General features: G+C 46.9%; 1 protein-coding gene across 18 annotated transcripts in view; it reads right to left on the bottom strand.

Annotated features, from left to right (window-relative positions):
- KCNQ2 (potassium voltage-gated channel subfamily Q member 2) overlaps positions 1–27,271 on the bottom strand; it is a 74,929-nt gene that overhangs the window by 13,976 nt on the left and 33,682 nt on the right. Inside the window, exons 9-16 of one of the 18 annotated variants that reach the window (XM_039563375.1) lie at positions 26,332–26,361; positions 22,281–22,349; positions 20,398–20,427; positions 14,895–14,948; positions 7,572–7,795; positions 6,661–6,769; positions 5,998–6,129; positions 3,121–3,228 (exon numbers count right to left, since the gene is read on the bottom strand). In XM_039563375.1, coding sequence (XP_039419309.1) covers positions 3,121–3,228; positions 5,998–6,129; positions 6,661–6,769; positions 7,572–7,795; positions 14,895–14,948; positions 20,398–20,427; positions 22,281–22,349; positions 26,332–26,361 — 756 coding nt within the window. Of the gene's footprint in view, positions 1–3,120; positions 3,229–5,997; positions 6,130–6,660; positions 6,770–7,571; positions 7,796–14,894; positions 14,949–20,397; positions 20,428–22,280; positions 22,350–26,331; positions 26,362–27,271 lie in introns of those variants that run through there. The other 17 variants (XM_039563376.1, XM_039563379.1, XM_039563386.1 and 14 more) reach the window with 17 other exon arrangements.

The following is a 27,271-nucleotide window of genomic DNA, read 5'->3' as shown; positions in this document are numbered from 1 at the left end:
TCTCCCACCCCTTTGCTTCCCACGGCACAAGCTGGACCACAGGAGAGTGCTCCTATCCCCAGCAAAGCGCAGAGATTTCATTTGTGCCTTATCTGACACAAGAGAAAAGAGGAATTCCTTATCAGCTCCCAACCCACCTGCACCGAGCTGGGTGGAGGACCACCAAGAGGACCACCAAGAGCAGGAGGTCCTTTTAGCCATTACAAGATTTTGAGATTTTGTCCAAACTGGGCAACAAAGCTCAAAAGATGAAGAAGAGAGAACATATTCCACTTTAGCAAAGCAGAAGGGGACAATTTGTGTTCTTACAGCGTGACAAAGGACCAAGAATCTTCTGAGCTGCCCGTCCCACTTCTACACTACAGCCCATGGGGAGTCTTGTGTCTTCTCAATAATTATTTCATCTGTGCCCAACACACACGTGCAGAGGGAAGAATTCAGCTGAAGCTTTGGAAGAGGCAGCCCCATGTTTTTCCTTTCCTGGCAGAAGAGGATTCAGAGATTTCTACGGATGCACGACAAACTGTGCCATCTGCTGTCCTTGGTAGGCTCTGCTGGGCCTCAGTTTGGGAGGGAGAGAGAAGAGAGGATTGCTCTTTAAAGTGGACTTTACTGCCTTTCCTTCTTTCTAATGATAGAAAAAAAATGTAAATTCTTGCATCAGCCACAGTGCAGGTTTTCTCATGCTTCGTTATGCTTCATGCTAACAGTGCATGCAAAGAGGTGTAATATGTCACCCTCGGGCCAGAAGCGGACATCAAAAGGTCAAACGGCTCAAATGAGATAAAAATGAAGTGTTTGGGAATAGATAGTCAAGTCTTTTCTTTTTTTTTTTTTCTTTATCTCTTATAAATTTTTGTAAACAATCCAGGCATTGAAGCCAAACCCCCTTCATCCATGTCACAGGACTGGCTACTTACCCTTTCATTTGGCAATAAATCTTGCTCTGGGCAAATTTTGATCAACAACTGTTGTCTAAAAATTACAGCTGAGATTGCACCTATTCTAGGCTAAATCAGCTGATCAAGGGAATTTTATCCAAATTATCTGTGTGTAGAGCATGGAGCAAACACCATCAGCCAAACCACAGCTGTGGGCATCTACCAGGATCCCCCTGCCCTTACCAGGAGCTGCTTGCAGGAAGATTTTGGCTGAACTGAGCAATCCACAGGGTTAAGAGAGCTCATGGGACATCACTTCCACGATGTTTCTCTGGGCAGAATTCGGCTAAAACAGGGGTGTGCAGACTGAAAAGAAGAGGCCGGAGCCATCCATGGGGACCTCACAGGACACATCCCCATGGCACAGACCCACGTGGTGTTGGGGTGATGAAGGGCATGGCAGCAGCAGAGCCTGACCAAGAATTTTTGGATCTGGGTTTGGGGCTGCTCAGAGCCCTGGTTCCCATCCACCAGCCCCCTGAGCACCTCAGAAGTGCCGCTGGTGTCTGTGGGAGGATAAAACTGCCAAAAATTAAGTGCAGCATAAGCCTTTTCATGGGTGGGAACAGAAATTTCAGCAGCCTTCTGTACACTGCTGCTTTCTGCAGCCACAGCTCAATGAGGGGGAAATGAAAAACTTCATTGGAAAAGAGAGAAATGACAAAAAAACCTCTAAACATCCCAGGAGCCTTGTGGGCATGTGCAAAGGATTTTTAATCAGTATTAGGAACTGTAAAAACAGCGGGGGGGAAGTCATTAGCATGAAGCTGATACAGCAACAGACTTGGACTGAATAAAATAAATATCCCAGTCTGAGGCCTCCTCCCCTCAGATCCATCAATCACCTTTGCTGTGTATGAGGCACAGGTTTTCACAAGGAAGTCTTGCCTTTAGTGAAGGCTTCTTGCACATATCATCTTAAAGGTTAAATACAGCAAAATCCTCTTGAATATGTATTTTTGTTTTAAAATCTAAATGTTTCTTCAGATAACAAGGTTATTTCATTTTCAAAGACTTGTTTTGGCAGGGAGGAGAAATGGGAAAAAATGCTCGTCTGAAAGCATTTTTTTTTTTCAAGCATAAAGCTTGGGGCTTCTGGAAAATTCTATTTTTTTGATGTTTGAGCTAGCTGAGTGGGAAAATGTAAGCTTTCAATATTCCTTTTACTTACATTTCTCTAGTGAAGATTACTCAGAGCAGCTTAAATAAAAATCAAGAGATTTGTCACATATTAGCTCTTAGGGAGGCAAATATATTTAGAAAAAAAATATTTAAGGCTAAGCTTGCTGCATTTAAAAATCATCTACTATTTCTGCATAGAAATTGACTTTCTAGCAAATATTTATACCTGCCTTGGGCTCCAGTGGTCTCAATGCAACGAGAAAAAATACAACCCAGCTCATGGCCTTGCTGCCGAGATCTCAGAATGCCCTAAAATGGGAATTTTTGTAGGAATATATTCCTCATGGCATGAGCTTCAGATATGGTCTTGTTTAAGGAGAGAACTTAATGAGAAATCTCTCGCTGTGTGACTGAGGGCTGGGTTTGACTCCTGCTCCTTTTGCTTGGAAAATCAGGATTGATTTAGTATTTTTTGGAATATGAGTCCCATGGTTGCAGTATTTTAACACAATTTTTTCCTCCATGGTCAGTAAAGTGGCACCAGCAAGAAATAGAGACCATTGTGTTCATCAGCTACAAAACACTTCATTCTTACTTTGCCCACTGAAATAAACTTCTTTCATTGTCCAAAGAGCTGCAAAGGCTCCTTTGCTTGTGTGTGGACAGTGTCATTCTTTAGGAAGTGGATTATTCACTTTACATTGGCTTTGTGGGTAAATATTCCACCTTTTACATTTGAAGACAGCCTGATAAAATATGAGATTTTTGGAAAAGATATAATTTAGCTTTCTAACACCTCAAAGAAGACTGAAAATAGGAAGTAGGCTCGCTGAAGGAACTGATGGTTATTGATGACTGAACGAACATCCCCTTTTTTGTACCCCTCTGGCTTGAAGGCAAATCAGAGCACACCCAGAGCAGCAAACCCTCGTGAGTCATGATTTAGCAGGCTGCACTGCTAAGTGAGAAATGCCGTCATATAACTGGCATGAAAGGGGTTTGACATAAAGCAAATGAAAAAAATTCCAGAGAAAGCGGCATTTTGGTGAATCCTAACCTAGGCGAGTATTGGGGAGACTCTTTGGAAGAATACATGGGTCCTTTGGTTGGATACTTCTTATGCCGGGGAGTTGAAGGGGGTGGGGGACCCACAATCATATCTATCCTGGCAAAGTAAATAAGAAAAAAGACACCAGCAAAATGCATAATGAAGCAACACGTAGAGAAAAGTTGGTCAGAGAAAAGTCGCAGAAAGAAACAACTGAAAAACAGAACGACAGGGAGAGAAAGAGAGAGAATTTGAAAATATATTCTGCTGGAAACAGAAGGCTCTCTCCTACCACCTGGTTGTTGGTGAAAAACCAGAGTCTTACCCACCTCAGGGTAAGATTTGGAGATTTAGGCACCACTGCAACATCATCAGGAGTTCCCCCCGCCCCAGATATAACAGGCAACATGCTTTACCCTCTGGAATATATTTGCATATGTGAGGTAATATCCCATTGAGGTGGCTGGATATGAAACAACATATATTCATTCTCCTTTCAGTTCCAGTGCTAGGGAACACATCCTCAGCTAGTTCAGGGAAGCATGAGCTGCTGGGAGTCGGCGAGGAACGCTGCAGGATTGGATAACTCAATGAATGGGAGACATCCATGGTTGGCAAGGTGTCAGGATGGAACACGAGACAATGTGAACACAACGCTGAAAAGAGCACATTGCAGACAGAGACAGAGGCTTTACTGATTAGAGAGGAAAGTGCATGTAAACACCCCAGAAATAGGCTTGGATGCAGCTTTAATCCACCAAAGCCCTGGCTAGGGGAGGTCAGAGCCAGCCCTGCCGAGCTGAGCTGGCAGGGAGAACACAGGGCTTTGATTGATGAAGGCAAGGGAGATTAAAATATCTGTTCTCCAAGGTGCCCCATGACTTCCTCCCTGGGATCCATCGCATGGGTGCAGGGTCCAACATCGGCCATGGCCTTGTCTACAGGGGGTCCTTCCAGTTGTACTGGGCAGGTGACCAGCCATGGGACCTGCTGGTGCCCAAAGTGTGGCCCCAAAGGGGTCTGCTCCCATCACCATCACTGATCTCCTGCTCAGTGGGGACAGTGAAACCACTGAAGCTGCCTGGTAGTCTTGGATCCCAAATCCAGGTGCTTCATGTTTTTGAAGCAGCTCCTGGTCCTCCTGGCTTCTCTGTGAGAGGATGGTTGGTGGCCTTGTCCATCCCCAGAACCTCATCCTCGCAATCCCACAGCTACAGCTGAGGGAAGAATCCCTCAGCTTTGAAAGCTGCAATTCCTTACCCCAGCCTTCCCAAAAAAGCAGCCAACCAAACTGCTTTGGCTTTTCAGCACATCCCCCTGAAGGACTGGGAGACTTGGATGGGTGGTGAGGCAATCTGCCGCAGCCCTCAGGCTGCTGGAGACTCAGGATTCCACCTGGAGCCAGCGGAGATGACAACCTTGATGGCCCAGTACCCACTGCGGAGGCGGCCTGGAGGCCTCTTGTTTCAGGTTACTAAAGTTAGGAAATCTCAATCCCCTCCTCCTCCTCTTCCCCCTCTATATTCAGCTACACATCTTGGATCTATGATCACTGAATTTGTACTGAACAGGAGTGAGAGGCTCACACAGAGGAAATTCTCCAGGATATTTTGGTCTCCATAGCAAGGGAGAATGTTCCTTCTGGGAAAAGCACAGTGTGCAGCAGGACTGAGAAAGTTACCTCTGCATTTTGAGTATCAAAAATAGCAGAGTTAAAATGGTGTCTGAGAGATTCATGGCAGAACAGAGATTCCTCTTTTTCCCAAGACAATTTTCCTGCTTCATTCCTGGGGTTCATGTCAGCTGTTTGCATACACAAACACTTCTTTTCTTCACATTTGCTGACTCTATCAGGGACTTAGATGGGTTTGAAATTAAAGGAAAACTTCCTCAATGCCTTCTAGAGGAATCTGGGCTGCCACAGCCATCAAGGGAAGCAATTTCATTCTCCAAGTGTAAAAGCAAATGGTGTATTTTTTTGACTGGAGATTGCCCATGGCCAAGCCGTGCCACAGTTCTGGGTGTCCTTCAAGCTCAGCAGAACTGGTGCTACTTCTGCTGAGCCAACACAGCCGGGGGTGTTGGAGGCTTGGGGTCTGCTTTCCCCATCAGGGCTGAGGGAGGAGTGGTCAGGCTAAAAGGTTAAACTCTGATCCTCTGTTCAAGGAATCAAATTTATGTGCTGGGGTTTTTTTTTCTTCCAGGAGAAACATGAAAAAAATGGAACCGTCTCAGTTCCATTTGTCCCTTTTCCACATTCCTTCTCCTATTAAAATGAACACATCTCTCCCTAAAATCTGAGCACAGAAGCTGAAATGCAGCTCAGCTAAACCCCACCCACGTCGGTGGGCTTGGATGAGAAATTCCCATCTGCACGGATTTTCAGCAGACTGCACCATCCGAGGAGGGATTCCTCCTCAAGTGGCTTAGCATCCCAACAGTGGGAGGCAGCTGCTGCCTCCTCCCTGCTCTCTGTGTCTGTGGCAGCAGGGCCACAGCCAGGACACCAAATTTTGTCTTAGATACCAAATAACCCACATGAGCCTTAACACTGGGGCAACCTTGGCACCCTGCCTGGAGGACCATGGAAATACCCACCGGCCTTTCCTATGGGATATACCATAATGAAAAATCTCCCAAAATAAAGCAGGAGGATGAGCCATGATTTTTGTATGTCCTGTGATGGGCAGTAAGGGTGTTTTAGTGGCAGTCCCTGTCCTGCTTGTCCCTGTGAGTTCCAGCCATAAGCACTGATGTTTTCCTTGAGGATTTTTCTTAGAAAGGAAAACAATAATCTGTAGCTGCAAAGGAAAGTGTCTCTCTCGGTAATACCTCCACAATGAACAAAAAGCAGTGGGAAATGAAGCAAAGAGAGGGGTCTCTTGCCTGGCCTGAAGGTTTTTAATCCGGGAGAGCATGTCCAGGTGCCCAGCTGAGTACTGCTCAATGACATCCATCACGTCGTAGGGCCGGAGACTCTCCTTGAACTTGCGCTTGGAGACGAGAAACCTCATAATGCTGCAGGAGACAGAGAGCAAAATCATAACACAGTCCCTGGGTGCAGCCTGACCTGCTTAATGGTGGAGAAAAAACACCACAGGGAGCTGCTTTGTAAGGAAAATGGAATAAATCCCAACCCTGTGGATTTGAGAGAGGATGCAGCAATAGGAGAGGGGAAGGGGGTTGCGGGGGCTGGTGGCTGAAGCCCTGTCTGCGACAGGGGGTCCCTGATGCCCCTTGGACTGTCATCTGTGCATGTGCTCTCCGCACCACTTTTATAAATGTCAGCAGTAAATCTCAGAGATGGTGAAAATGGTCATTTGGATGCATCCCTGCGGGGGATTTTCCTGTTTCTCCATTTATTCCTTCCCTAAGCAAAAATTGCCCTTCCTGGCAAAATTGTCTATAAAGCAGGGCAGGCCACCCAGGGGAAAAACAGTCTGCAGCACACACATGTCAGCATTTGCCAGCACTTCTTGGGCTTTACACTTCTCATTTTTCTCTCTAATTTATTCTTCTGGACCGCATCCCCCCCTCTCCCTCTCTTACCACACTGCCCTGATGCTGACTTTCAGCCCTGGTGTCAAATCTTCCGTCACAAACTCGCAGTTGCAGCTTTTGTTCTCATCAGGAATGTCTTCTCCAGGGAGGCTTGCTTCTGGGTTTGGGACAGGGAAGGAGAAACACAACACGTTACTGTTTCCCGTGCCAGTGCCACTCAAGGAAAGATGAGGCAGATCACAAACAGCAACCCCAGGGGAAGCAGCAGAAAAGCCTTTGCTGAGCATCCAAATGAGAGCGTTTCCCAGGATGTGCTAAGGTGACATTCAGCAGAGCCAACTGCAGCTCTCACCCATCTCTGTATCAGTGAATCCCAGTATCATCTGGGTTGGAAAAGCCCTCTAAGTTCATTGAGTCCAACCACTCTCCCAACATGGCCAAGCCCACCACTAACCCATGTCCCCAGGTGCCACATCTAGGTGTGGTTTTAATCCCTCCAAGATGGTGATTCCACCACTGCCCTGTGCAGCCTGTTCCAGGGCTTGACCACCCTTTCAGTGAAGAAATTTTTCCTAATATCCACCCTAAACCTCCCCAGGTACAACCTGAGGTTATTTCCTCTTGTCTCAATGCCTGACTCTTTCTCCTTTCCCCATCCTTACGTGCAGAAATATAAACATTATCATGGATATCAGAAGGGGTTTTCTTGCCTCTTCTAATCATTATTGACTAGTTTGGGTTGGAAGGGACCTTTTAAAGGCCCCCTCGTCCAACCCCCTGCAATGGGCAGGGACATCTTCAACTTGATCAAGTTGCTCAGGCTACTCCAAGCTAAAAGACTGGGAGGGGAAGGAGTTCCAACATCTTGGCTGGCAGCTCTTCCCTTCTTATGTGGGGAGGGAGAGGATGTGGGGGCCAGCTGGGAATCTGGGGTCCAGCACAGCACCCCAAGCCCTCACCTTCCGAGTTCTGCCGCGACGCCGCTCCCTTGATGCGGAACGCTTGCCGGGCTCGGCTGCGGTCTCCGAAGCTCCAGCTCTTGGGCACTTTGCTCGGGCTGTCCTCGATGCTCTGGTCAGCGCTGGGGGACCTCCTGATGCCCTGAGCCTGTGGAGAGCCTTTCCCTTTGGTGCCAGCACCGCGGGGACTGGAGAAGACACGATCTTTCAAACTGACCTTCTGACTGTTCAGAGAAACACGTTGAAACAAAGACAAAAAGGAGACAGCAGGAGGAGTCATTCTGGAAACCACGCAGTCCTTCCCCACCAGCCATTAGAAACCAAGAGCACTTCCAAGCAGCAGTGACATGTAGCTTTGCTGTTGGCTTTTCTCTTTTTTCCAATATGTATTTTTTATTTTTATTTTTGTTTTAAAGAAAGCATTGTAGAAATGTTTCCGTCATCATGAGTGAAATGGGAATGATTCGTAAGAGAGAGAAAATAATGAGGACTTAAACAGAAGCCCCTCATGGGATGCCAGGGCTGGTGGGACAGAATGACATTAACAATGAGGTTATGATTCCTTAAATCACTGATCGACTCCGATCACGAGTTAGGAAGCTTTTCTTTCACAACTGCCTTCCAAAACACTATGACTAATAAGAAAATACCAATAAAAAAACCCCAAACCATTATCTTAGAATTTTTGTGTAAACACTTCACTTCTGGTGCTCAGATCTGTCCTTTCCCTTTCTTCAGCTCCTGTATTTCCTCCCTCTTCAAACATGATCTGCCCCCTTTATGTATTCCAAAGAGCTCCTCTTTATCCAGTTACATATTGAAACACATAAATACAAACGCTGAATTGTGCAACTCCTTTGTATCCTATAAAAATTCCATCTAAAAGCTATCTGCCATCTCCCTGGAGGACTGCTATGGGTGTCATAAACATGTAAAGCAAAATTTTAAAACTCCAGAATATGGCATTTTATTGCCTTTTTTCCTACTAGAATCCTTGCAATTATGGTTGGAAAAGAAGCTCTCCCCAGAAACAGAGATGATCTCACTGGGAAATAGTGACCGCCCCGCTCTAATTGGTTTCCAAATTCTGAAATTTGCAATTAAAGCCTTTCACCCAAATGAAGACATGGAATTTTCATGTGAAAATTTAAGAACAAAGAGATTTTGTGAATCTTTATGAAACCACAAACTTTATAGAGACAGCATTGGGGAAAGCAGACTGCAAATAGTTTGGGATCAGTTCATATTTTCTTGATAGCAATCGATGATTAAACTCCACTCATTAGAGGCTGGACAATCAGTGCAAGGTACTTGCACAAATAGCCAGTATTTTATATATAGGTGTATCAAAATTGAGTGAAGACAGGGATTTAATTCCCAACACTCTGTACCATTGCAGCAGCCACTTATCATTCTGCTGCAAACTCTCTGCCTCAGTTTGCGGGAAGAACATTTCAGAAATTTTAATTTCCACATCACCAACCAAAGACCTGCTTTTTTTTGTTGTGTCTTTCAGCAACACCAACTTAAAAGTCAGAGCCACGCAGTCCTTCTTTGCCTTCAAAACTGGCATGAGGTTCTTCAATCAGAACTTGGCTGCTGGTTTTGAAGCAAAGCAAAACGCTGCTCCCTTTTCCCAGCCGCCGGCTGTTCCCTGCTGACAGGAGCAGACACCAGCTCCGGCCAGCAAGGGAAGAAGATGTGACTCGAGGACACTCAGGGAGCAGATTTGCCAGGTAAGAAGGTGCTATTTTTACAAAGTCACTTTACATTGAGAGACAACAAACATCTACAGGGAGAGAAAGGTGCTTAGGCAGCATTTTGCAGAGTTGTGTGGGGACGGCATCCCCTGGGCTGCAGGGCAGGGTTGGCTGCGGCCATGAGTTCAGCAGCAATTTCACATTGAAAGATGGATTGGAGAGAAAATAAAATTTGCTCATGACCAAATTAAAAAAGGCAGAATTACTCCAATTAAAGATGAATTTTAATTCAGGTAAGTGCTGGGGATTGAATTTCCAGTGTGGTGCCCATCTGCAGGGGTCTGTCTGAAAGCCATGGGATCAACAGACCCTCAGCAGAGCTGAAATCCAGGTCAGAGGTACAAATCCACATGGGAATCTGGGAACACGCACGTGCCTAAACACCTTTCTGGATGTAAGCCTTAATTACTAATGCTACCAAAACCATTGTACATAGTGAGCCAAAGGTTTAAAAGAAATTCTCACTCTGAGTTTCTTGGATTAGAAACCAGATTGAAATTTTGCCTTTTGATTCTAAACAGGCCAACTGGATCTTTTTTCTTTATTTTTGTTGATTTTACAGAATAATATTTATTGAATCCACTGTGTTTCAGTAGTACTATTACTTTGAATTACCTTTTTAAAAAGCAAGTTTTATAAAAATGCATTAGCAACACAGCCATATTCAGGATTCAAAGCGATCTCTTTGTGCCCTATCCTCTGCTGAGTTTCTCCCATCACCAATCCCAGCATAAAACCAGTTGCCTTTCACTGAGTACAGCAGGGCCTTTTCCTTGGAGCCCCTTTTCCATTCCCACAACAAATGTGCTACAAATGTTTGCAGGAATCACAAAAAGCAAAAAATAAAGGGTTGAACTTGGTGAGGGATACGAGCAAAGAGTTTCAAGCCTGACAGCATGAGGTGCAACACATTAAAAAACCTCGTAGAAATCTGATGAACAATTAAGATCTGGGTGGGTTTTGTTCCCAAGTACTCACTAAGGAAAAAAACCCAACACTTGATGTAACTTCTCTGTTTTAACACAGACGACATGAGACACCATGAACAATTAACTGAATTTTTTCTTCTGCCATGCAATCGCCTCATTGGAAACGACACCTGGAATCACATGCAAGTACAATCCCTGCAGAGGAGGATGCTGTTGGGGTCTGCAGGAGCCGGTAGGAAAAAAATCCCAAAGAAATACAGACATACATAGGGATATATGTTGTCAGCTAATCCAAGATCATGTTCTCACTCAACCAGAAAGTCATGCAGAGGGACTCAGAGTATCTCAGAGAGGTGGTGTTTGGATGTCACTCCAGGATGGTAAATGAGCCTCAGTTGAGTGGGGCGTGCTGGTGACATGAACGTGAGGACAGCAGGAACCCAGCCACACACACAGCAGGGACGGATGGACACTCACGGGGCAGGAGCTGTGCTCGTGCCAGGGGAAGGAAGGGAAAGGGAACTGCGGCTTTGCAACCAGAGGCACAGCTTAGGGGAAGCCACCATAGCCTAAGAGGGCGTGATTTAATTCTAGGTCCTCATAACCACTCCAGGTGGCATCTACAAAAAGATTTGATAGCAAAAAATCGCCTTTCCAGGCTGACTTTGGGGACGGTTTATAAATATTCACGTTTTGACTTGAATTTAACAAAGGATAGAAACTGAGCTGATTTTTCTCTGTTGCCAGTCAAAAAATGAGAGTCCATGTTGGAGAAACTGGATGATGTTCACTGATTTAGTGGGCTTTGCATTTTGGTAAAGTCCAACAGGCCAGCACTCAGCAGAGAACTGACCTTCAAAATGAGCTGCCATCAGCTTCCTTAGGATGCCAGGGGTTTAAGCTCCTGTTTGAAACCCTCTGGTTTGGGGTTCGTTCCAGTTCTCTATAGTATCAAATCAGCACTTTTAATGCAATGTGGACTGATTACATTAGCAGTAATTTTGGATCAATAAAAAGTATCAGTTGTAAGGTCTTGTCATTGATTTTAAACTGTGCTTGAGCCATTACTTCACTTCCTTCTCGGCTAGCCAGAATGAGTTGGATTAGCACAGACTCAGATCCATCTCTGCATCCAAACTCAACCATTATTAGTGCTCACTCTTCTGAGAAGCTGTGGCCAGGAGAAAAAGGTTGTCTCCTGTTGGTAAATGAAGGGCTTTTTTTAAATCAAGAGTTTGTGCTGAGCTCGGGGCATATGAGAACAACTCATTAAAACCAGGCAGGAGTGCCAGGAGTGAATGATGGCCTTTGCGACTATCACTGGGCTCCAGTCTGCTTGCTGGTGTGAATAAGAGGCAGAAACCAATTACTGGAGACATGAAGGAAAGGAAAATAAAACTGTGTATGCAAAATTTGCCATGACTAAAACAGAAAGCAAGAGAGGGCCTGGCTCAAGCCTGGTTTGTCTCCAGTGATTTCAGAAAAGCCGTTGCTGAAAGGTGAATTCAGCCTAGAGAATGGAGTTTCTAGAAGCAGAGAAACCTGGGCATAAGGGAAACAAAACATCAGCCAGTGATCAAGTCATGGTGAGTAATCCCTCTCCTTTTCCTCATCCACAACCACAGTGCTAGACTTGGATGGGAGCCACTGATGCTGCGATGGCAAAGACTGGAGTTGCACCACCACAAAAGCACGGAAAAGCACAGGGCCTTGGGTGAGTGAAGGGACACTGGAGCCAGACTCATGTCTGTAACCTTTGCTATTCTGCAGCATTCTGTTAGGATCGCCCATCTCTTCCTAATTCACAGCCCTCTTCTCCCAAACTGATGCTGGGTGCTGTCAGACACCACATCAGCCACATCCTGCCTCTTCTCCCAGCCTTACTGTTTGCCAGCTCGGCTGTTCTGCATTTTGAGAGCAAAGCAAAGCAGCCAGGTTGCACCTCTGAGCTGGCTGATCATTCCCAGACAAGCCTTTAAGAAATCTGCTCCACCCAGAGCCACAGGCCAGTCAAGGGCTCTGCAAACACCTTTCCCTCACTGCTCTGGGTGCCACCTCTTCCCACTGTGAGGTGCCCTCATCTCTGAGTGTGTCAGGAAAGTCTCTTACAAAGCACAATATGATAGAGCTGATAACCTGGCTTGGTGTAGTTACATTACTGCCTAAAAATGAATGTGTTATTGCATTTATTAACTAAAGATCATTGGTTTAGTACATTAAGAAACCACAGCTTCTAAGGAGTTTCCTATTAATTTACCTACATTGAGTTTTCCATGATTGCCTCATGGTTTGCTGTTATTTCCTTATGTGCATCTTAGATGAAGGCTTTTAGCACTCAGCCTGAGCTGCATCAAAGTGCTGGCACCTGCCCCAAGAGTTTGTGCAGTGGGGATTGTTGGCAGGCACCCAAGGGTCCAGGGAAACAAGACATTTGAATTATTTTTACGTCCCTTCACAGTTAAACCACTGTTTTACTAAAGCACAGGGTGTGTAACACTATACTCAGGATGGATGCAGGTAACAAAGATGCCCTTGTAGCTATTCCAAAGTCCAAGACTCCTTTTTGACTGGAAGAACCACAGTCTGTCATCCTCCTTTTCAGGGGCTCCAGCAGATTAAGAAGATATTGAGGTAACACTTTTTTCCATCCTCCCTTTCCCTTGCAGAACTCAAGATGGGGGAGATGAAATGAGGACCACAGTGGGAAGGAATTCAGTAGAAAACAGAAAAAAATTGACACTGCTTTAGCAATTAAAAATCCATGCCTAGGAAGACATGCAAGGAAGACATTGAGATCAGAGTGGCTGATTTTCCAGAAAACAGAACCAGACATGGACAGATGAGAGACCAGATTACGAATAGCACTGCTCATTTTCATCTCTGCCAAAAACAACCTCAGTGTGAAGCAACTGAGAAAAGGCTTTCTCTGGGGAGGAGTCCCTGCTCACACTACACCTCCACAGATAAAACAACCTCACCTGGCAAATGGAAACACCACAGAAGTCAGGATCATTTTTTCAGCTAGGCTATTGACCAAATCTTTGCCATTTGGAAATGTCGTGAAATGCTGCCTGTGCAACTGATGATCACCGAGTATTTACCCACACTTCTCAAGGCTAACCTTCAAGGAAAGCCACAGCACCACCAAATATGTAGCAGGAGGCTGACTCAGAGGTTCAGGCTTTTTATCCAGATGTAGAGGATTTCCTACCATGGAGAAACTGCTTTTTATGAGCCCTAGATCATGCCCCATTCCTCTTTGTTACCCATTCAGAGATGGGATTTACCACTCTACTTCTGAGCACCTGGTACATGCAAACCTCAGCCATGAGCCCTACCCTCTAGACTGACAGAGAATAAAAATAGCCAGCAGGTCAAAAAATAGCAAGAAAAGAAAAGATACAGGTTGAAACAATTAATGAAGAAAATCAGAGATACATATACTGTTAGAGCTGCAGTTTTATACTTTCAAAGCTGTCATTTGTTGGCTTTCTGAGGGATACAGAGACTGGTGATTTTGAGAATTAAAACGGACTCCAAAAAAGAGCATGCAAAAATCCGAGTTCACAAACATGCGGCATCACTCAGTGCCCTGCCACTCCTGGGCTGCCCACCTGCCTGGCTGCGGGGCGAGGAGCTCGGGGGGTCCCCTGCCAGCATTCACAGCATGCAAACTCTGGGCAGTGGGAGATCAAGAAGGTGCATGTTTGCTGCTGAGGAGCAGTGTCTGGGGTGGGGGCAGAGACTCTTCTAGTGCAGGTGTGGAAGTATTTATGCACAAATAAGATAGGATCTACGTGTCTGTGTATATGGCCATGGGTGCACTAAGGGATGCTCGTTGGGAAGTCCCTGAAAACACCTAGCAGTTGTCAACTGGATGAAAAAGATGCAAACCCTGCTCGTACAAAGCCCTGAGGTAAAGCTGTCTGTCCCCCTCGGGGTCTAAAAACAGAACCATTCACAAGGCCAATGCCAACGCTCAGGGGAGCCCGTGTCCCCTATGTCTGGCAGGACAGGCTGAGATTAGTCCTTCTCTAGCTGCGTAGTAGAGGTGCTAGATAGGCAAGCTGTGGCTTCCAAAGGCCACCAGACTAGGAAAGGTCAATTTGTCATGGTCAGAGAGCCAAAGGAATGGTGACTGAGCAGAGGCAGGAAGCTGGTATTTCTCATGCTACTAACTAGACATTGCTGTACAGTGCAAGTCAATTTGCAAGGATTCCCTGGACCTTGAGGAGGGATGGAGCGACAGGGAGGAAAGGGTATTTTTAAAAAAAATTTAATTTTTTCATTTTTCTTTTCTTTTCTTTTCTCTCTTTTTCCTTTTTTTTTTTTTTAATTTTCCATCATTTGTTAAACTTCATTTCCTGGCCTCCTCCCTTGCTGAGCAGACACTGGCTTGGCTCGCCCAGCCCAAATTCCCCATCCTCATCTCTTCGCTTCATGTGCTCTGCACAACTGGCAGCCAGGGAAGGCTCTAATTTCGGGGCGGGCAGCAGGGAGGCTCTTCCACCTTTTTTTACTCATCTAGTACCTCTATTAAGCAGAGAAGTGATCAGAACGGGTGGTAGCAGGGTAGAGGGAGAATGAGCCGTGCAGCTTTTGATTAGTTTCGTGCGACGCATTTCCCGTGGTACCTAGAGTTTCCTGAGCAGCATCCGCATAGTGACTCTCTGCACGGTTTGCTCTTACTGGAAATGAGGGGAGAGTAAAAATTAGACCTGGAAGCAAATGCCAGACAGGAAACTTTTGATTATGGACTCTAGGTTTAAAAGACAGGTGTTTTGAGGGCCGGGTTCATGACAGGATTGTTCTGTTTGAGTGTTAAGTGAGGAAAAAATAAAAAAAATCAAAAATCAAGAGGGTTTCTGAAATTTGTTTCACTGTGGTCAGTAAATTTAATTATTAGACATGAGGCATTCTGCTCATTGAGTTGGTGGTGTCAGTTTATCTACAATTAACTGCAGGAAGATTTTTCGTCTGTATTGGAAACAAAAAATACTCTGTTCTTCCTCTAAATATATAAAAAAACCCATAAGTTTTTTCAAATTGTGTAAACCATGGAAAGACAAAACTGTAACTTGTTTTGTCAAATAATATCCAAAAAGCTCAATTTTCTTCTTTTTTTTTTTTCCCCAAAAAACCCCACTCACAAAGAGAGCTAGTTAATCTGTGAATTATTTGCACTTTTTGTATGGGAAATACCATTCTATTAAGCCTGGCATTGAAAAAAAAAAAAAAAAGATAAAAGCAGGGTGTGGTGCAGTCCCTTATGGGAAGGGAGTTGAACATCTGTGTTCACACATCTGGTTTTCGTAATGCTTTTTAGACAGGCCCTACCACTTGTGGGGAGTTGCTGACTTTGAGGAGGCACCACCACAGCTCCATCCCAAATGGCTGCTCAGGCACTGCCCTGCCAGAGATCCCCACCAGGACCAGGGTCCTCCACGCCATGGAGCAGCCCTCTACCTGTGGAAGGGGAATGACGTGGCCCCATCACCCCACCAGGCCACCAACCACCAGCAGGCAGCTCTTGCCGAATTCATGGGCAGACTGGAAAGGCTGAAGGGCATCAAATCCCAATCTTGTTTTACACTTGAGCTCAGCAGTCGGAGGAGCTCATGGGCACAGCACCCCATGCAAGCTCAGCTGACACCACCCTCAGCATCTTGGGGACTCCTCAGGTGCCCACAATGGGACCCTGCATCCCCAGGTAGCCCCAGGGGCCGGTGGTGCTACCAGGGCTGTCCTGGAGCTGGCGTGGGAGTGGGATATTGAGCATGCAGAGCCTCAGGGAGACGCGTGGGTTTCTCTCCTCAGTCTCCTCTGCAGTCCCTCCAGAAAGATGCAGTTCCTCCGTGCAAATAATCCGCTCCCCTAAAGGCAACTGATTATTTCCAGATTACTGTCAGTCCCAGCATGAGTCTCTGACACCAGTTAAATTGGTTAGAAGGCCAAACACCAGCCCATGTGGCCCATGGGGTTCCTATGGTTGACCCCGGTTTCCATAGGCAGTAGAGGTTCAGGACACCTTGGACATCCTTGGCTGGATGAGCAGGGGCCCACTGAGTCAACCAAAGGCATCCTCCAGTGCGTACAAAAGCCTTAATCACACCCCTGAACAGAGATCTTGGGGTTGTGTGTATCTCAGACAGACACATACACACACTGAGAGAGAGATACACACACAGATATACACACACGGTACAGGGGACCCAGCCCAGCATTCACCCAGAACATGGCCAAGGTCCTGCTGAGCTCACTGGGGCCAAGGACAAACCACAGCTGAGAACAACCTTTCAAAGAGGTTACTCTCATTACCTACAGCACTGAACTCATGCTGGACAAAGTAATCTGAGTTTTAGCTTCCCACTTCCCTGGAATCCTTCTGTTTCTTTTTCTCTGATATGAATGCATTATTATGATCATTTGGTTCATTAATTTTATCTTTTCATCCAATTGTATTTTTGAAAGGAAAGGAAGAAATGTGGTTGTGGATGCCTTCAGATGTTTCTCAAACCATCTGTTGAAGAGCATCTGAAGCCCACATTTCATACAGGAGCCTCCATAGCCCTGGCTAACCATGTGTCTGTCTTTTTGACATTACAATCAAAGCAAAACAAACAGAAATGAGATGCCACAGCTAATTTCCAGCCTGATTAACAGAAGAGTAATCACCCCCCCATTATCACTCTGATCTGCTGGCTTTCTGCAGCACGAGGGGTGAGAAAAGCCCCAGAACAGAGTAGACCCCCTTCCTTGGGGATATGAGGGAGAGTGGACTTGTATTTGGACCCTGCATGGCAGCAGCAGCATGGTCTCGGACGTGGGATGGGTCCCAGTGCCCCAGCAGCACAGCCAGCCTGAGGAGGAGCAGGTGGCACTGCTTGGCCAGGGCAGGGGCAGGGTGGACACAACACCCAGAGTGACAGGCAACAGGAGGCTCTGAAAGCATTTGTTTCTTAAAGGGAGGAAAATAAAGAGGGGGGAAGAGGTACAGAGCATGTAGGAAAAGACCAGCATCTCTTCTGCTCATCACAGCCTGGGCTCCACCTCCACCTGGGGGACGTGAGCCCCTGGCCCCCAAGCAGGCCAGCACAGAGCATTCCCAGCACTTGGATGTGGATGCAGACAAGCTCGTGGTGGAAAAACAAAGCAGAAACCATAGAGAAAGGACGTAACCTGACTCTCAGATCAGCTGTCCCATTTTATGCTAAGACTGAATCAAAAGCTACCCATGAGAAATTCCAGGTGACCCCAAGCCTCTGCCACACTGACCCCATCACCTCCTCATGTCCTCTCAGCCCAGGCAGCAGCTCTCCCAGTGCTGAGTGGGCAGAAATCAGCAGGGCCACAGCAGCACTGGGGTCACAGGGCAGGACCCTGACAGCCACCCTGTGCACTGGCAGAATGCTTGGGATGCTCCCTGACCTCACAAGGCAATGCTTGTCCTGCACAGCACATTCCCAGCATCCCTTCTCTAAATTAAAATATATTAAAGTGAAAAATAGTGAAAAAGCTCTTTCTATTCCATTTGCTGCCAGGACTTTGTGGTGTATCTCTTGTGGAAAGAGGGTTATAGGAAATCAGCCACTCCCTACACATCACTAAAACAGGAGGAACATCCAGCTACCTCCAGGTGTAAGGCTGTATTTCCTCACAGCAATGGAAATGCAAAGTGGCAAATCCTTTCCCAGCTGAAGCAGTGGAAGTATGGAGCTGGGGTCTGCTAAGAGAGACAATTCATCCCCAGGAGCTTCCTGAGTGAAGCATCATCAGCAAGTGGGTGATTAACTGCCAGGTGGGCAGAGAAACAGGATGAGTTCTCTTTTCTAAGGGCAGGATGACACACTGAGCATCACCGGGAGGCTGCTGGAAATTAGAGTGGGTGGCAGATTTGGGATGTGAATGTAAAAGACCCAGAAAATTTTGTTGGGGAAAATAGGCAGTTTGGGGCCCCCCTGAACACAAGAATCCTTCCTGAGGTCTGAGACATTGTCAGATGGAAGGAAAAGGACAGTGGGAGCAGGGAGAATTGGTATTGTCCTAACAGAACAGAAGGAAGGAGCTTTGGTGCTGCCCTGCAGCAGAACTGAACGATATGGAATAAACTCTAAAGCTCTGCACAGCAGCTGCAGACCCTCAGCTTAAGTCCTCCTGGGCTGGGGTTTAACAACAAAACCCATCGGTGTCACAAGAGACAGATGCACCACAGGAGCAGGAAACAGCACTTGGAAATGACTCTGATGAAGGTATATAGTAAAAAATGCTCTGAAAAAGGACAGAGAAGGACTATTTTTACTTCTTTCTGTGACATAAGGTTGAGGAAGTAGAAAATGAACAGGGAAAAACCTGCAACCTTTAAGAAGAAATATTGTACACAACCTAAGGTTTCCAGTAAATAAATATGAACCTTGCAAGGCAGGACTGAGATTCAAAAATTAAAAATAAGGCTAGTGACTCAGAAATAAGACTATTTATTGTGATTGCAGGGATGCTGGCTGGTGTAACCCTGCAAGGGACTGTCAGGCCTCAGATTTTCTTGGCTATGGAGGTGATGGGGCTGAGCAGGGATTTTGTCTCGTTGCACTGTAAGAAATGTGGATTTACCCTTTGATGCATCCAAAGTTTATCACTGGCTGAGACAGGGCAGGGGGGCAGCCAGATCCTGGGATGAAATTCTGACCCTCCTGATGCCACAGGCAGGTGGCCAAGATTTCAGCCTTGGTCTGCTCTCACAGAGCCCTTCCCAAGTAATGCTCCCTGCTTTAATAATGCTGGATGGAGGCTGCCTTCACTTGAGCTACACTTAAGACCTCAAGCAGAAAAAAAAAAAAAAAAATCTGGATAGTTGAAACATGATCTTGGAGATTTGGGTTATTTGGCAGGAAAGTAGATGGAGTGCTACAAAGGTTCTGCTTGCAAAGAAAAGCTCAAATGAATGACAGAAAAAAAATAGGGGGGGGGAGAGGGAGAAGGAAGGAAGGAAGGAAAGATGAAATTTTCCACCCTTTAATCAGCACTATATCTACCCAGATATCTTTGGTTGGCTTTCATGCCAAGGAAAAATTAGTTTCTGGCCTCTTATAAGCTGAGGCATGGCAGAGAGGTACATCTGCAGAATGCCAGGCTCTAGCTGTACTTCTGAAAATGTATTCATTGTTTACAAAATTTAGGCTGTAAGCTGTGTTTTGAGGAATGAGATGGAAGATCTGAAAGCCAAGCAGATGATCTCTGCTGATCATCAGTTTGTGTCTCATCAGCCAAGAAAAAAAAAGACATTCAGCTCCAGAATTATTTTTTAAAAGAACTGGAAAATATAGGACAAAAAAATCCCAGAATGAAATACTTCTAAGTGGATGAAGAGTGTCCTAAATGTATCCCAAACACCAGCCCTGTCGCTTTCCCGGGGAGCTGCGAATGGAGAAAAGCTCTACCACAAGTGAGATTTGCGGCTGCCCTTGGAAAGTGCTCGCCACGATCCAGAGCACGCTCTGCACCGTGGGCTCGAGGCGTGGAGGGAAGATGAAGCAGGGAATGTGCTTCCTCCCCAGGGAACGGGGTGGACAAAGGGTGTCTCTGCCATGCCACCTCGCGCCGTGCCAGAGAGCGCTCCGTGTCCCACGGAGCAGCAGGTCCACGCAGTGCCCTGCAGCGAGAGGAGCTCGGCAGAAGTCGCTAACGCGGCGCCTTGGCGATGGCTTCATGTTCCCCATGTCACCTCTGCCCAGCACGGGTGACAGGGACACGGGCAAAGCGTCCCCTGCCCCTGGGCACGCGTTGAGCCTGCGGTATACCGACTCACTCAGCTACAACCCCAGCAAAGAAATGAAACAAAGAAGCGTAAACCCAACCCCTGCTGTCACCCCCGTGAGTGTCTGCCAGCTCCACCCGTGCTGCCACCACTCCCTGCACCCCCCCAGCCTCGCTACCCTGCAGCTCCAGCCCGAGGTAGACTGGAAGGAAGATATGATTTAAGGTCCAGCATACACGTAGATACATTGGACTGCACAGCACAGGAAAAGCACGGTAATACCTAGGAATGCTTCCCTCGATGGTGCCACAACATGGTACACACACGCACACACATAGAAATCTACAGGGAATGCATGGGGATGGCGTGTTGGCAGTGATACAGACCTTGGCGATGGTTCGGGCTGCTGCTCTTTCCTTTAAACAGAAGCAATAGTACATTAGCATGGTGTCAGGTGGCAAAAGATGTTGCTGCTTCACTGTTAAAACATAACGAAACGACAATACCAAACAATACAACTAAGTGGAAGTTGTGGACAGAAGAAAGGGAAAGGAGCACTTAATTCCTGGAGTTTCTGGCCCGGACAGGAGATCACTGGAGACTCACACAACCTCAGAGAAGACACATACAACGCACAGGGTTGAAGAATTTATCCCAACCCATCCTTGTGCCTACGCACGACTGAGACACTTGGGGGTTGTGTGATTTGTGTGAGCACAGGAGGACTTCTGAGAGGCTCAGAGAGCGGCCCCCTTCCTTTGGAAACGCACTGCCCTCATGTTTCTGCACATGGGGAAGGGTTTGAACAGCTCCCATGACCTTGCTGCATTCGCTTTTCTTCCCTGGCTATTGGGACAGAGCTCATGTCAGATCTCCGAATGCACGGATTCATGCCGGGTGCTGTGATTGGACATGGGTGGGAAGGAGCATGGACCCCTGCCCCGGCATCCTGACACCTCAGGTGGGGTTTATGCCTCCAGAGCCTTTGGCAGCTACTTTACTCAAGTAGTTGGCAAAGGCCACATGGAGGGAGTGGGACACCACAATCCGTGTTTGCGGTTTCCTATTGAGATCCAAAACTGGATTGCTCTGAAAAATCACTGAGGACAAAGCGAGCTGAACACCTACAAAAGGGCAGCCAGGACACTGCAAGCCATGCTGAGGCCACACTGAAAAAAACCTCTCACCTTCACTGACCAGGCATCATGGTGGCATTTCCCTCCAGCAATGAGGGAAACCTGCTCTGCCTTCAGCTGCTCCGATTCACAACTCCTACACTCAGGAATGGTGTTTAGTGTGGGGCCTCGATCAGCCCTGCTCCTGCAGCCCCCCAGAGAGGGAGCAGACCGTGTTTCTCAGCAGATACAGCTCTGCCTCCCCTAACACAGGTGCCCTCTGAGCATGATGCTGCACCAGCCCTGGCCCTGCCACTGCTCAGCAGTGACCACTGAGACCTGCACAGAGCCCGACTCCTCTCCCTCAGTTAAAGGCAGCAGCCTGGAGAGACTAATAAAAATCTCTTTTCCCCCCCTCTGCTTCTTGCTCAGAAAAGCTTGGAGGCCCAGCCTCAGTCACTAGCTCAAATACTCATATTTTAAAGTTTTCGGTCTGACCCAGGGCTCTATCCTTTGCAGAGGGACACAGCCCAGGGCAGGCCCCAGCCCACACCTCCCAGTTGGCCCCGATGCACACTGGCACCTCTCCATCCCTCCCAGGGTCTGTACACTCCCCATTCACCAACAGGACAGCCTTGACTGCTTAAAAACCCCAAGAATTATCCCTCCCAAGCAGAGGGTGAAGGTGCAGGACTCCCACTCTTCTGGGGGATTCGTGTAAACCTTGCCACTGTTAATTTAGCAAAAATTTCTCACTGCTGCAACCTTGCCTGCTCTCACTGGAGGGAAGAGAGAATGAATTAACACATCATGGGCCTGAGTGTCCTCTGAGTGTGGTGAGGAGCAGAAAGGTCAGAGGAAAACTGGGATCACTACCTCCATCAGCCCCTTTGAGAATATGACTTTGCGTTGTCAGTGAAGCACTGTGACATTGCTCCGGAGCCAAGTTAGGCTGAAGGAATTCATGTAGAGCACGGGAGAGGGGCAGGGAGGAGGTGACTGAGTGACCCATGGGGGACCAGCTGTCAAACCTCTTTCATCTTCAAGGACGTCCATATGCAAAAGGCAGAAAGGAAAAAAAATAATAAAAAAGAAAAAGAAGAAAAATATTGCAAAGTGTGTTTGTTCCAAACTCTCTTAACTCTGCTGCTAACCTGAATGTCAGTCCCGACTTGCTCTTCAGGTTCCTCAGGAGCTCCAGCTGGTTCAGAGGAGGGATTAGTCTAGAGGGAGAAAACAAAGAGCATTAGTATCCAGACAGAACTGGTTCCAGAGCCTCCCATCTTGGCAACTTCCCCTGCTGCCCCATCCTTTCAACCAGAACCAGCTTTGTGCCACCAACTGCAGCTGGGGGACAGCTCAGGAAGGATGGAGAGGGGTTTGGCTGCTACTTCCAACAGTGTCCTAAGGCAGAGCAGTGGGGTAAGAGAGAGAAAGTGACAGCAAGAGAGAGAGAGAAACTTGTCTGCACCACTGGATTTTGAACGTCCCCAAAACCAAGCAGCTGCCAGGGTTCCTGGGCAGCCCAGTGGTGTTTTGGCAGAGCTGTAGTCTGGCAGGTTGGCATTGCTAAATGGAGAGAAACTCCAGCTTTGGGGGAAAATAGGAAAACTCAAACTCAACCCTGCTGCTCTTGGGAATGTGGGAAGGCATGGGAAGGAGCAGCTTGTGGAACAGAGAAAATAAAGACCTGGGGTTGGGAGCATCTCAGGAGAAACAGCAGTGTGCTCCTGGGTCAAATTTAACCAATTCCCTACTGTCCATGTCAGGTTTTCCCCCAAAATGAGGCAAAACCTTGTGTCACTGCCTTCCAGGAGCCACGGGGCTTCCTTTTTTTCTCAGTAAAAAAAAACCAAAACAAACCAAAACAAACAAACAAACAAAAAGAACCCCAAACCTGACAATGACCTGACAATCCTGGTTAAGAATTAAAAATCCAATGAACAAACACCCTGTGGCCTATCCTGCATTTGTGCTAAAAGCCATTGAATTAGCTCCACATCCATTTTTGGGTTCTTCCCTGAGACCCTGGGAGACCAGGGCTTGCTCCATAAATATTTAACACTGATATTCCCAGCCAGGTTTCCAACCAAGAGAAACACAGGCTGGAGGTGTCAGGGGGAGACTGTAAGAAATGAGGCTTCTAATAAAATAAAGGCAGAGATATTCATGCCCACACTTTTTCAGCCATTATGAGACCAATAGTTTCACGCTTTAACTAAAAAAACACAACTCAACTGGAAAAGCCTCTTCTCTGCAGGCACAAAACTTATCCTCAAACCCACAGCGGTTCAGCAGAGATTTTGTGTTCACAAGATTGAGGCAATCAGAAAATTTTCCAATTCTAAGTATGGAGAAAAGAGTAAAAATAGGCCTGAAAAATTTTGGCTCAGCTCCCCTGTCGCTTCCATCCAGAGAAAAGCACATCCTGATCTGCTGAATTAATGATCCTCCTCATTCTAGACATCAGGAAGAAGCTGACCTTGATGCAGTGGAGCCGTGCACGAGTGCTGGGCTGTCAGCTCCCTTCAAACACACCGTAGGGTTTGGAGATGCGTTCCAGGATGGGAGAGGTGGTGCACAAAATCCAGCAGAGAGTGTACTCAGAGTGTACTTCATTACTTCAGGTAATGAAGGGTGCACTACTCTTCTTTGGTGAATTAACTCCTCAGGGAGGTCCATACCCAGCAGAACACAGGACAATTGCCCCGCTTTCTCCAGCTGGGATCGCAAATCCAGGGCTCTCACTGGTGCAAGTCTCAGCTGAGGAGCTCATTAGCTCAAAAGACTGAAGGATTCAGGATTCCAAAAGGAACTATGTCTTTTACATCAGCCCATGGTCTGCAGTGTGCTGAAGGTGGCCACCTCCTGGGCCACCACAGATGCTTCCATGAGTAGTACAGACACACAACAAACACAGAAATTCACCATTTCTGTGGTTGGTTCATGGGCCTGGTACACATGAGGTGGAAATAAGCAGTATTTTACTGAAATAATTATTATTAAAAATGGGTGAAAACTTATACATATACTTGACCTGAAATTTAATCTCAACTAAATGCTCAGCCTAACCTGTCACTGCAAGAGCAGCTTGGGGAACAGCTACTCCACCACACCATTTCTCCAGAACCTTAAAAAACAAAAAAAAGGCAGAACTCTGCATAGTTCTTGAACTGAGCTTTGCTGTGGAACGGATGCACAGCACCCTGCCCTGGTGTGTGCCCAGGGCACAGGGGACGCAGGTGCCACCATGCCAGGTGCAGAAAGAACCTCTGGCTGGGGGTCCTCACGTTTTCTCTCTCTCCTCCTGGTCCGTGTGTCACTGGTTAGCAAGGAAAGCACGTTCCGGTTAAGGGGGAGCTGGGTGAGGAATCTGCACACCACAGGACACACACAGCTCATGCCACCCACCACAGCAACACTTCTGAGCTGCTGCAGGTCCCCCCAGCTGCCTCCATCACCCCTCCCAGTACAGCACAGAGAAAGGCCACGCTAACTCCGGGTGCCGGCTCCCACATCCACAGGGAAAGGCGGATCCGCTGTTCCTGGGAGCACAGACAACTTTCAAGCACTGGGGACAGGAGGGAGATCATGCCTCAGGTCAGGACACCACCAGAACCCCACGACACGAGGAGGGCAGCAGCACAGGACACAGTGGGAGCTACACAGACACACCACAGCACGCACACGGACGCCACGATGATTTTTTGGAACAGTCCCAGTATGAACAAGTAGGGAGGCAGTGACAAGGAGATGGGTGCTGGAATGGGATGGGAACCTAAATGAGCCTCCCTGCAGTGCTGGAGTTCCTATGAGCTGCCAATTTTTGCCCTAACCATGGCTTTATGTCTCTGGCTGAAGCTATTTTTCATGACTGAGAACATTTATGAAGGTTATAAGATACTTTATTACAACAAATGAAACGGAAGTGGCACATACTTATTCCTCTCCCAGCAGTAGAAAAATGTCTGATTCTTAAAACAGGCTGATGTTCAGCACAACAGGAAAATATATTCTTAATATTATACTTGCAGTTCATTCATGCAATTTGCTATAAATTAAGCACACAGAGCAGTAAATGTGATTTACTAAGGCTGTAAAACTTGCATCTGTGAAAACTGGAATCAGGTTTCGAAATCAGACACTAAATCACATCAGCTCTAGTGGCATTACTGCATCTAGTGAGGATTTAAACTGCTCTAAGAACAAAGCTTGGCCTGCAGTCTTGAAATGCAAGTCATTTATTCCCTATCTTAAAATATTAACTTGACTACACCTTCAGATACCCATCTTACATAAAATACGCCTGTGATTTGCAAATCTACTCCTTTCTGCAGAACCTGAGATAATATTATTTATCATAAATCTTACACAGCCATATCCAGGACTTTGCATTGGGATTGATCCCAAAAGGTTAAGTCCCAGGTTGAATAACTGTGGCTAATAACTGCTTAGCTCTAGGTGGTCCTTGGAACTAAAAACTGAAATGGAAAAGTCCTGCTGAGATGAAGCATTCTTTCCCCAAAAATCAGATTGGATTACTCGAAGAAATGAATGATCATATCAGTTTGGCATCCCAGATCTTTCTCTTCTCCAGGTTTTACCCTCGAAAGCAGGCACAGCTGCTATGGAGGTTTTAATCTGTGCTACCACTGATGTGCCCTGTGGTGCCACCATACCAGCAAACTCAAAGCCAGCGTTACCAGGTGGGCACAACTCCTGCAGCACAGAGCCAGATACATGACACAATGAAGGATGGGAGAAGAGGGCTGGAGAGAGGGAACACAAGGGAGTGAGGGCAGAGGGAAATGGAAGATGACTGGGGATGTTTTCTTGTTAAGTGTTGCATGGATTGGGGGAGACCATCAAGAAATCATCCTTAACAAAGCAAGCTTATTAAGCGCGCTCCCATTCTCCTTCCTTACATCGTCATTTTGGCAGAGTTTCCCAACACTTGTGTGTACCAATAGCTAAAATGTACATGGAGGTGCAGGGGGTTAGTCAGTAGCAGCAGGAGGGCGCGTCTGCTTTGGGCTTTCACTCATTCCTTGGAAAAAAACTCATCTTGAAAGGTTTCTTTCTTTTTTTTTTTTTGTTTTTTGGTTTTTGGTTTTTTTTTTAATTCAAGGCTTTGCATGTTACAGTCCCAAATGAAGAACAAGGAGTGACATGACACACACTTTCAGAGTCACATGCACTTCATACCTGGAGGCACCATACGTTTGCGTTTGCGTGCTTTTCAAGTGTTTTCACCAAAGAAAACCAAAGGGGTAAGAGAAAGAAAAACAGGGGGGAAAGTTGGGGTGGAGGAGAGGGGAAAAGAAACAGAATAAAGAAAATTAGCATATGAACGAAGTGTGTCCCCGGGAGCAGATGCTGTGGCCAAGCTCACAGGTGAGCACGGGAGCGTGGGCTGAGCTGGCTCCCGCTGTGGCTGGCTCAGGAGCCACGGCACACCCGTGTCACCCTCGGGGACAGGCAGCTGGCACCTTGCTCCGAGAGCAAATGGGCACCACGGGCCAGGGAAAGTGTGGGAGCCTCCCAGAGACCTTCCATGGGACATCCACAGCCCTCAGCCCCACCAGCCAGAGACTCCCTGGGCTGGGCTGCTGAATGGGCAGGATGTGCCCATGGGTTTGGTTATTTTTTAGTGAGGACCAATATATGATTGTAGTTCCAATCAAGGCCCTGCTCTCATGAGTGACAATAAGAGCAGATTTTTTTCCAATAAATCCAGTGGCTGATACAGAACAGGTTATTTGGGGTGCCTGGGTGCACCAAGCCACTTGTGCATCACAACCCAAACCACACCTGCACACAGAGAAGCCTTGTGAATATTTCAAAATTTTGTCCTGTCACGTTTTGAATTTAAAGATGAAATCTGGAATTCTCTCAGAGGCCACCACATTTTCCCCAAACAAGTCAGAGTAGCTCTATTGCAGTGACTGGAGTGATGTTCTGGAGCCATGTGAGCTCCTCCAAGGCACGTGTAACAATTTTCTCATATCAATCAGCCAAGCCTTTCCAGAGATGCCTTGGAAAGAGAGACAAGCTAAAGGCGCAGGCTCCTGCTATGAGGAATAAGCAGCTCAGTATTGAGCAGAAAGGATGCCGAGGTTGTGGTGACTGCAGATCATCCCCGGAC

This window comes from Corvus cornix, chromosome 20 (genome assembly GCF_000738735.6).
Source record: "Corvus cornix cornix isolate S_Up_H32 chromosome 20, ASM73873v5, whole genome shotgun sequence".
NCBI classification, from domain to species: Eukaryota; Metazoa; Chordata; class Aves; order Passeriformes; family Corvidae; genus Corvus; species Corvus cornix.
Note: the sequence above shows the minus strand (reverse complement) of the source record. Positions and strands in the feature narration are given on the sequence as shown.